Source organism: Sipha flava, unplaced genomic scaffold (genome assembly GCF_003268045.1).
Source record: "Sipha flava isolate LNK unplaced genomic scaffold, YSA_version1 179_pilon_pilon, whole genome shotgun sequence".
NCBI lineage: Eukaryota > Metazoa > Arthropoda > Insecta > Hemiptera > Aphididae > Sipha > Sipha flava.
Genome location: NW_020272149.1, coordinates 284,914 through 297,096, shown reverse-complemented (window position 1 = coordinate 297,096; position 12,183 = coordinate 284,914). Strand labels below are relative to the sequence as shown.

At 30.9% G+C, this 12,183-nt stretch overlaps 1 protein-coding gene across 6 annotated transcripts in view; it reads left to right on the top strand.

Moving 5' to 3' along the window:
- LOC112680670 (5-hydroxytryptamine receptor 1) overlaps positions 1-12,183 on the top strand; it is a 333,709-nt gene that overhangs the window by 236,015 nt on the left and 85,511 nt on the right. For all 6 annotated transcript variants that reach the window (XM_025550842.1, XM_025550841.1, XM_025550838.1 and 3 more), the window contains one exon: positions 3,772-4,286. In XM_025550842.1, coding sequence (XP_025406627.1) covers positions 3,936-4,286 — 351 coding nt within the window. In that variant the 5' untranslated portion in view covers positions 3,772-3,935. The remainder of the gene's footprint in view (positions 1-3,771; positions 4,287-12,183) is intronic.

Sequence of the window (12,183 nt, the reverse complement as noted above, 5' to 3'; positions counted from 1 at the left end):
ATTTTTTAATTTTATTTAACACCAACAAATTTATATGATATAAATATCCTTAAAAACCATTTTTTTTTTTTTTTTTTTTAAATTAAAATATTATTTAAAAACATTGTTAAACTATATCAGTGAAGTGTTGATTTTAATCAATATAAAAAACATTTTATTAATGCGTACAATTAATTTACAATAAATTAAAAATAAAAAAATGTATTCCTTTAATGAGTACAATGCAAAAATAACACAATATATTCATAATAATTGTTTTCTGAAATTTTTTTACAACAAACAAGATAGATTGTATAAAAAAAAATAAAATATTTTGTGTCGATATAATGTATACGAGTATATGAAAAAATGTATAAAAAAGTGAAAAAAAGTCAACGTTGATGTGAGATATTAATGGTTGAATTATAAAATTTTTCAATTTATCATAGTTTAAATTTAAATCAGTTCAATGAGGTTGTATTGGGTTTCACTACAGTTTGTTTTTTGACACGCATATTTTTTAGAAAGCAACTTACGTAGATGTAAAAGTGAAAAAATATGTATATATTTATGATACTTAAATTATCGGGTTTAAAGAAATCTAGAACATTCTTTTTTATTTTCTGTAAAACATTATATCATGGAAAACTGTTTTATAATGCGATCGTTTTCAAGTTAAAATTTTAGACTTAAGCATTGAATATAGTATTCGTCATGGGTATAGCCATCCATTTAGGATTTACTTTATAAGACAACATATCGTGCGTGAATGACATGGATAATGACTTTTCTTTGGTTTCATTTCATCAGCGTAAATTGTATTTTGTTTACTATATTTCACACAATTCACATTATCCGGAAACTTTGACGTGATACACGAGGTCTCAAATTATTATGAAATTACTTTATTCCTAACGTTAAATAAATTGGTTAACGCTGTTTTAAACTTACAAGTGACAAAGTTTTCAGCACACGAAATCCCTATACACCACAATTCTTGAAATATGAATCCAAACCAAATGCATTATATTTTGGTATTGTTGATAAACATTTATTTTCATTTTATAGTACTGTACCTGGAACACGTATAGTGGTATAGTACTTCAGGACTCCAGGAATTTTACACTTAACCTATGTTCTTCGTTTCCATTAGTGCTTTTGACTAAATGTCAAATACTTTTCTTTGAGATCGATCTAAATATATGTATTATTTGCAATTTGTTTTCCTACTGATATCGCGTTTTATACGATGGCTACCAACTTTTGTTTTGTTTAGTTAAAGAAATATCTGATTTTGAATCCTTTTTAAAACTTACATTTTTTATTTGTGCTACAAAAACATGTTTCATGACTTCTTCTTAGATTCATAGATAATTAAAATTTCAGAAAATATTTGTTGCAAGAATTATTAAGTTCAATAGTTGTTATTAAAAAAAAAAAAAAAATATTAAACATGATAGTTGTGTTAAATAAATGTCTCTAACATTTAAAAGTATTTATAATGGTTAACAGTAATACGTATACTAATGTACAATAGTTAAATTTCAACTTATTACATTTATACAATTATATATTATTCAATAATCAAACGTTAGCTACTGGAATATTTTTGAACAATTTCAAAACAACACGAGAACTGATTATATTAAAAATGTAATTATAATGAATATATTTTCTCCTAGGATTTTACGAGATGAAATAATCAATATTATCAGGTTAATTTGCTTTTGTAATTATAAAGGTTTTAATTTAACTTTTAAATTAAAAAATTGAAAGTAGTTAAATTACTGTTTCTGTAATTCATTAATACTCAAACATTTATATTATGTATTTGAATAAATAATATTTAAATACGTTGACTTGCACGTGACAAGTAATATGAAACTCGTTAGCCTTACTATTCCTTGAATAGTTTATATATTTATGTTTTGACTAATAATCTTCTCAGATTTAGAATCAGAAACTCTCTGTAAATTTATAATATCTTATCGTATTAAAAATATACAATGAATATTATAAAAATAGTTATTAATTATGATTTTTTAAAATTTGATTCTATGATATTTGTTTTGTAGAAGTTATTAATTTAACTCAATAAATACACATTACAATGAACAACTACAAAAATGTATATACATCTATACGTTGTATAATATATATATATAATTATTTATAATGATATAATTGTTTTTACATTATTAATATATCGTATTACGTTTTTTATAGACTTTGGCGTCGAAAACAATAATATTATAACAATGTATCTATTGCCATTCTTCATTCGATACTTTTCAAATTCGATAAAATACTCTTTTAATTATTTGATGTATTTTAAACGAATATATAACTATCTAAAATGTGTCCAAAGCTAACAAACAATTATACTCGGTAATATAATTAATTAAACAGTACAATAAATCTATTTGTGTGTAAATTTCTTACAATATTTATTTCATACATATACGTAAGGAATGTTTGTACACGAAGTATTAACACTCTTCTGAAAAATAATATAACGTTAAGTGATTATTGATTATTACAAAGAGTACTCGAACGTCTTTTTTATTTCTATTATACACATATAGAAGTCGAATTTGTTTTTTAAATACTAGACTATTACTAGGTTTAAGATCGCAACTGATACGGATGATAATTTTAATGCCGTTTCATCAACAACAATATTTACCCGATGTAAGATATAAATTCTACACTTTAAAAACAATAAGCTGTATATTACACCTATCGATATTTCAGTGAAAAAAATTCACCCCTATTAAAACATATTTTACACCATATAATTTGTTCACTTGCCATGATCATCGAGAATTCAAATGTCCAATTTATTCTAATCGTTCTGGGCATTTTTTCGTCTGCTACAACATCCTATCTTGGTCGTTTGACCGTCAGAATTTTGATCTGTGGTCACCTCAAAGACCTTCATTGACCTTTAAAATTGTTGTTTCCTATTTCTAGTTGTATTAGTCGTGTCGTCATTATTCACAACTACGACCGTAATATCATTACGATAATTACGTTATTGCCATAACGACAAATCTACATTGTTCCTAGTAATATTGCATTGAACCGTATCCCATGGGTTGACCACCATGACTCGAGCGTTTGATTTAAGTGTTTTGCTGTATACAATGGTTTCTATAAGTCAGCAAATACATTTGCTACCGCACCGATTCATGAACTTCCGAAAAGAGATCGTTAATAGTTCGAAAGACATTAGTCGGTTAAAAGTTTCGCTCAGTTCCCTGTGCTGAAATCAACTTTAGAACTAACAACAAACGTTGAGCCATAACAATCATAATCGTAATGAAACCAATCTCGTCGAATAATTTGAAACTATTCGGCAAAATGTCTTTTTCTTTTTTGGCCAATGGTGGAGTATTTTGGATGGACGATTCTCTTCGTACCCTTAGCACAGGAATGTGATATTTTGAACGGCATGAATTCCGGGTGGCGGTTACAAAATAATTAGCCTTTTATTGATATTTTCTTTTCGTTTACGTTGATCTCAAATTCGAGTAGTTGAAAAAGTATTATTAACGTTTGACCTGAGTTTCTTCTTGTTGTCCAAGAATAAACGATCAAAGTAAAGTTTCTACACTTATACCGACACAAAACTTTGACCAAGTTATTGGTGTATGTTACAAAAAAAAAAAAAAAAACATTTAAAAAAATATTTAAAAAATCAAAAAAAAAATCGTAACAATTATAATAAGATATTGTTCAGCCGTAGCGGTGTCCGAGACTTAACGATATTTTGTTTTCGTGGTGCTACAGATGTGACTGTGAAGTAGCGATGGTGATGATGGTGATGCCGATGATGATGACCGTGATAATGATGATGATTATGATGATGACGATGACGATGACAGCGACCACCAGCGTGACCTAAGCGGCGGCCGCCGGTTATGAGCGGGTCGGCGTACCCGGATGTCACTTAAATGGACGGCGTCAACGTCACGGCCGCGTACGACCGCAACGAAACGGTGCAGGTGCCGTGGCCGCCGAGGAACGCGACCGCAGCCGCTGCCGTCGCGCCGTCCACGTACACGGCACTGGAAGCGTTCACCATCGGCTCAGTGCTGTTTCTGGTCATCGTAGTGACCATCGTCGGTAACGTGCTGGTGTGCATCGCCGTGTGCCTGGTCCGCAAGCTCCGGCGCCCGTGCAACTACCTGCTCGTGTCGCTGGCCGTGTCCGACCTGTGCGTGGCCATACTCGTCATGCCCATGGCGCTGCTCTACCTGGTGTTGGGCCGATGGCCGTTCGGCACGTTCATGTGCGACCTCTGGGTACGTAACACACGTGAAAATATAACGTTGGCACCGTGATTTCATGGACATTCCGGTTGCCAACTCGAGCCGTTCGCGTATCCAAAATACCGATCCTACTCGGTATTCTTCGTTTATCCATCCCTCTGTCTTCGACCCTGAATTTCCGACCCTACACGGTGCTCCCCTTCCGAACACGACCGCTCTCTATTCTCTATCTCCATCTGACGGTATCTGGTACAGCGTTTCTTCATCCGTAAGGGAGGGCCTTGATGAGGCGTCGCAACGGTCGCATTTGACAAAACGAACGTTTAGAAAGATGAAAATACAAAAAAATTTACCGATAACCAATGGGACCCTTGATCTATTTATATTCAAATGTCTATTTATCTATGGTTCGATATTTGAAATACATAAAAGTAAGATACATTTTAGTGATAACGCTCGAAATTTTTTCGTGTACTAGTTGTATATTTTGTTAATAGTTGACACAATACTGGTAAAACAGATGGTTAAGTTCGAATAATTAGAAGAATGCCGTGACTTCCCTCTACTTCTTTTGCTTCTTCTATTTTACGCCTTTTTCGTAGATTTTCAAAAACTGATCACCTTTTTTTTTTGTTTCGTTTAAAAATAAACTATTAAATATTCGGAATGTCTACATACTTTTTTTATTGACGATAATAATTTTAAAATAAAAATAATGATAAATAATAAAATTAAGCAATCAATTAAGGTAAAATATTATTATAAGAAATAAGTATAAAATATTAATAAAAGTAAAAAAAAAATACATAATTAAATTAATAATTAATGTTAATTGATTTTAATGCTGACAACACTCCTGTTTTGACAGTTTCTTTTATATTCGGCAAAATATTTTATACAGAAACTATTTGATAGAGAACATATAAAAAGTTTTAAAATAAAAATAATTTAATCAATAAAAATTATATTTCGGAATAACTACTTGCGCCTCCCCAGTAATGTGTTCATGCTCCCTAGTTTCAGAACAAAGTGGTTTTGTGTAACCCATAGGATGTAGCTCTCTATACGAGACCACTATCTCTGAACTAATGTACACTTAAGTTTCACGATCAATATTAATTATAGCCCTGATTCAGCACTTTATATATATATAAATATATATTTTATTAATAAATTAACAAGATTTTAATTTTATACTTAAAGCGTAAACGGTAATGAAATATACTTATAAACACCTAATCAGTGTATATACCTGACAATTCTGAACAATGGTAGTGCAAATAAAAATTGGAGATGACACACATCAAACGTATTCGATATCGCCACGGTACGCTTAAACTGAAATAAAATTGTATCAACTCTGTTATTATGCGCGTGATTAGCCGTTTTCTTCGGGTGTTTTCATCTCCACCTCCCTTTACCAAATAATAATGTGATATTCGATAATGAATTTGTTTTTGACCGATTTGTTTAAAGACAAAAAAGTTTTAGGCTTGCTAAAATTATATGTTACAATTCTTATAGTACTAGTACATTTTATCGTGTTTTTATCAACGCTTTCTATTTTAACTATCTAAATTGAAATACTTTATTTAGCGTTTATTTTTAAAACATAAAATTGCATCCTTTTAACATATCAAGTCCACATGCCGTTTGAGTTACTATATTTAATTTCTATCCCTGCAGTGATTGAACCACTTAGCGTATATTTGTATACGAATATATATAAAAAAAAATCTAACTCTACTCCTTTTGTATTTCGGATGATCTTTGAACAATCACGCCGAGTACACTAATGTGTTTGGACTGCGACCATATACAATATAATAATGGACAGACCGTGAAAGTGTATCGCTCTCGTAAATAAACATTTCGAAAAATGTAAGGTCACAGCTGTCACAAGGGAAATACGAATTTTTTCTCTTGGTAAGAGGGCGGTAAACGAAGGCAGTTATTTTCCTTATTTCAGCACGTGTCCCCTTAATTTGCTAATGTAGGCGAAGCCTATCCATTATCTTATTATCTATAACTGCGACATGTATTTTGGTTCAAGGCAATGGCGTAATTAGGATTTTTCATAACTGGATATATATATTTGCCAATGACTCTAGTAACAAAACGTTTAATTTCAGTTATAGTGTAGTTGAATCAAAATTAATAAAATAACAATTAAATAATTAATTTTGTCATATTGTAAATAATTTTAACATTTGTAAAATTCAAAATTCAAATTATATTCTTACGAGACGGTACTTTTTGGTTCTCATAAGTTGATAATATTATGAAATATTTGTATGAACTAAAATAATCTAATATCTTTAGGTGTTATCCACCTAAATATCATCTAATCACCTGTAAGACTTGCGCCTATATGTTTGAATAATAAATGCTTTTATGAATCTAAAATCATAATCTCAAATGGAAACTCTATCTCAAACAAAGCATTATATAGGACCGATTTGATGCTAGTATTTAACTTCAGATTGTAAGACAGTAGACGGTTTTGCAAGATAATTCTTTATTTAACTTTTATACTGTTAAGTATTAATTTTTTGATAAAAAATGTAATTTAAATATTTCGTTATTTTGATTTATTTAAGTAACTATTTTTAGTGTTCAAAAATTGGATAAAAAATTAAAACAGAATGGAAAATATTTAATTTTTAATTTGGTCCAGGTGTGGTGTATATTTTTTTCAATAAAACAAATATACGCCCATGTTTTATTTCGATTTAAATTGAATCCTAATGGTAATCTTATAACGCGATTCATTTATTGAAAATACGATGAGAAATTATGATAATTTTGACATGCATAAAACAAATAACAAACATTAGTTAAGTATTAAACCAGAATAGCTTTAAATTAAAATGGAACAAATAGAGAAGAAAAAACTAAAAATTATTTAAAAAATGTGTTTATTCTTTCGTTATATAATGTGATCAGTTCACGGAACAAATAATTTCTGGGCACACCTCTTTGTATTTTTAAATAGTAAATTATACGTACTATAGTAATGAAATATGCTTTTATTTTTCAATATTTCCGGAACTACAATATCCTCGACTCTCATATAGCAGCCGAGTGTAGTATATTTGCGAAATCTTTTTAAGATTACCGTGAAGAATAACTGTGGAAAATAAATTATGTACTATTTAAAAGTTAAAACGATAATCTTATACGTTTATTGAATTTTTTTTTCTTTTTTAACATAATGATGCATTGTATCATACAGTAGCATAAATTATAAGAAAATAAATCATTTTCTCTTTTTTTATTTATTTTTTTCTACAATTAGTTTCACATACTTAATTTAAGTATATTTAAACTATAACAGCAATACTTTTTATCCACCGTTAGAAAAAAATGAATATTCAATTTAATAATACAACTAATATAAAGTTATTAATAAATTGTTTTATGTTTATGCGTATTATTTTATTCGTCATTATTTCTTTAATTTTTTTATTTTTTAACTTTTGTGCATTAAACTACAATTATATTTATTTTATCGTCAGTTTATCAGTTTCACCTCTCCATTTCATAAAGAAATACCGGAAACCTATAAAAGGACACCATACATATATACATATATATCAAGTTATAAATTTAAATCATATTCTTTATTAATCATTTAGATTGAAACACATACATACAAACTCACTTTTATGTATATTTCGAACTTAAAACGATTGATTTTGTTGTAAATGAAAAAATTAAAATCGACAAAAATAAATTCTTTCATTACAAACCCTGATAAAAAATAAAATCATGTATGTATGTAGTATTTGCGTTCATATAACAACATTGAAGTACTGTGCTTAAAAATTACTCGAGAAGTTTTGAACACCTCGGCGGCGTGTGTTCTATTCATTAAACAAACGCATATTATATTATATTAATAATTAACTAGATCGGTGTACTGCGTTACATCGCAAAACACTCAGCGTTATGGGTCGGAGATGTTACAGTACGTGGTGTCAGGTGCAGGTGTAATTCATGCGTATTACGCGAGAGCAAACGATAGACGACTAATTATAGAATAATAACATGTGTTCAGTTCGAAACTACACAGCTAACGCTCGGAGCCTACCCAAATAATAATTATTCAACAAAAATAAACGGTTAAACGTAATAGAATATTTTTATTCCGTTCCAACGGTTCTATCACACCGTAGTAGGTACAACTACAGTTATGCACACCGTCATCGTTTGTTGTACGCTGTAATGATGAAATCCATATTGCTGTTTCGTCTTGCTCTCGTGAATTTAATCGACACATTATTCGTGCATTACGACCATCGGCTGGCACAATAGAAAAAAAAAGTAACATAATTGTTCGCCTTAGAACGAGGCACATGAATAATAACGATTCATCGACCGCGCTTACACGGGGAGGATACTTGTCTACCATACAGCGATCCGTTAACAGGCGTAGTCGCAGACGCTGTTGTTATTTTCTTTTTATTTACCTAGACGCGTGGAAAGGATAGTGAAACAAAAATGGAAAATGTGTCACGGATCCGCTCGACGGAGACAAGGGTGTAGGAACTACGCTTTAACTGAATATTTAACACTGAACAGTTGCGATAGTCGTGACAATATCACAACTTACAATACTGCACATTAAAGTAGAACGGTATTCGAGCAAAAAGTTTTTTTTTTGTTTTGTATTCATATTTCGTATGCTGTTTACGTTCAATGAACAGTGATTCTCTTTGATCCGAACGTTTATAGTACACCAAGAAACACGTGTTTACGTGTTGGTCGACCGTCAAAATGCGTTTCTGCAAAACATTTCGAGATAAGCCGGTATACGATTTCCTTTGAACATTCGTACCTTATGGCGTGAGTCACGTTACCGTTTGTTGTACTGGCACGTCATAACAAGGACCGCAAGCGCAGAGTACGAGTATCGCTACAACGGGGTCTCGACAAAACGGAACGCGAACAGAGCGACTCGGTCGGATCCTGTCACATGACCCTGCCGCAGGAGATTCGGGACGGGGTACGGGATTGTGGTGGTAAGACAAGACGCCAAAAGGAGCGACTTGACGGAGTTCGGCCATGTACCAGCGTACCATAATAATGGATACACCCCGACGCCATACAGACCCGACCGTTTGGCACACGAATTATATTAAATTGTTTGTCTTGTGTAGCACGGTTAGATTGCCGGTACAATGCGTTCAAGTTATTCACCGTCGATCATCATTTACTTTTTTTATTAAAATTTGTTAACATCCATAATGCGGCACCCACTGCCTACCCCACCATCGAATAGTCACCCGCAGAGAAATTTCATTAATCCGATCGTAACACGATACGACTTTTTATTCAATTTTTTTATTTTTATTTTTTTATAAATACACTTATTATCAGTTTAAACTTACACATGGTCAATTCAATTCAGATTTTAACGACGAAGATAATAGTTGTATACTTGTGGGAAATAAATCAATTAGTTTGTAAATAATCATATTTGAACTGACTGAATTGGTTAATTGGTTTCTATGAGCATCAAGTATTGGTAATCGTATGATTCTCGTGTAAATTATTTTACCGTGTATAATTTATTATTCGTATTGAATGCATTAAAATGCATGAACGTATTGAATTCGTATTCGATGAATTAATGGGTTTTATTGAGATTAACTTTTGCAAGGGTTATCATTTTTCGGACACTATTGGGGTACTGCATAAGAAAGTTATATCTGAAGTTATGAATAGAGATAGATTTAGCAAAATGTTATTAAATATTCATGTACATGATAATATCGCAATCCCAGTAAATAATAAAGATAAACTTTACAAGTTATGTCCGATGATCCGTTAAATAAAATATTTTCTGAAGCATATAATGGAACTTGTGGGTTCAGTTTGGACGAGTCAATGATAAAGTTTAAAACACGCAGGAGTCCAAAGCAATAGAATAGAATCCAAGGAAATATATAAAGAGTGGATATAAGCTATGGTGTATTGCCGACCAAAAAGGATACATTTAAAATTTTTCAATTTACCAGAGCAAAAATGAGGCCTTAGAACGAGAGTTGAAAGATTTTGATCTGAGAAACTAGTGCTAAGGGTAACCAAGCCATATTGAAAACAATATGTATTTATTTATATGATTTATGTATTTTTTTACTATTATAAAATGCACAGGTTATAAAAAGATAAGTTTTTTTTTATAAGCTATAATATATTTTTGAAATAGTAATCAATGAAACAATATACAAATACGATTTTGATATTAAAATTTATATTTTAATTTACATGCATAGTATCTTGTCGGGACATCCCGATCAAAAAAATGGTTGAAGGAGGGGGATGATAATTTTCAAAAAAATTATAATAAATATTGCATGCGTATAATAAAATTCTATGAAATAAAAGAAAAAAAAAATTATTTTCTAATGTTGTTTAGTCTCATGAATGAAAGGATTAACAAGAATCAAAAGTATTTGTTACATAATACATCTCGAAATGTCCTACCTATTCGAAAGGAACACACGTTTTATATTACCAAAGAAAAGCAACAAAAAAATGAAAAAAAAAAAATAAAAAAAATAGATGAGGTCCACTTATCGGCGTGAATCAAAAGCCTTACACTTTTGCGACCATATTGATTGGAGCACCTAGTTCAATACTGACGGCCCGGGTGCCGTGTTACGGACAGATTTTAATAGAAACGTGTAGACACCGAACGATTGTGAATACCAGGTGTGCGCATTTGTAAAATTTGTACTGGAGTTAAGCGATAATTAATACGTGCATATAAGACAAACCGAACGATAGACGTTTAATTTACGTGTCAAACGGTCAAGTGTGGAATACGTCAGAGTATCCGTTCACCTATAGCCATTGATCTCGCCGACCCTTTTCTCCAACAATCGGGTAACGTAGTAGGGTCGACCCAATCACTCTGTCCGTGTTTTCGTTGCGTCAATTCCTGCGGTAAGTATCTCGTGGTAATACTCGTACTTTGCTCTTGCAACTGCCATGGACCGAGTCGATACTACATAATAAATAATATTACAATCAAGAATTAGTTGCACCAACATATGTGTGCTTGGTTTGATTATTTGTTTCAATTTTTGAACAATATTCCATAAACATACATTTCAACGAACGAATAGATCGTACGGATTAATATATTTTGACAGTCAATATTTTTGTTTTCCATATTTATTTTTAATTCCCATTTCCCATAAATATACGACTCGTTGTATTACGTCAGAAGTTCTCAAATTGTGCTCCGCGGATCCCTAGCAAGAGAAGTTTAGGGACTCCGTGGTTTTATCTGAATTAATTAAATTTAAATATTATTATTTTTCTTAATTATCAAGTAAAATCATTGGTAGATTACTTGAATTGCGCAATAAATTGTGCGTTTTAATGTAGGGTGACCATATTAAGAAAATAAAAAAACGGAACAGCTGTTACTTCCCCCCTCCCCAAATTAAAAATCTCATCAATATACATTCACACATATACACACAAATCTCGAGGGTTAAAGTCCAAATCTCTGTCATATCATAAATAATTATTTTCCTTTTAATTTACTCTTTTTTTAATAAAATAACCTAAATAATAAAATATTTTCTTTTAATTATTGTTAAATTATTAAATCGGTAATTATATAGTTCGTCGGCATTGGGACTTGACGCTCGTTCCACGAAAACTTTTATCTGTTATTTCTAACTTTTGTTTTACATTTTAAATATACGAGTAAAACTGTTTTATACTTTTTCATATATAGATATTTTATTTGCAAGCATTAATAACTTATATAATAAATAATACGACAATAATGGGATTAAAACAGGACAATCTTCTAAAAACGGGATAAAAAGCGTCCCATTCGAAGTTTGTCGGGACAACGATGATGATCAAAAAAGGGACAATCCCATTTTAGACGGGACGTCTGGTC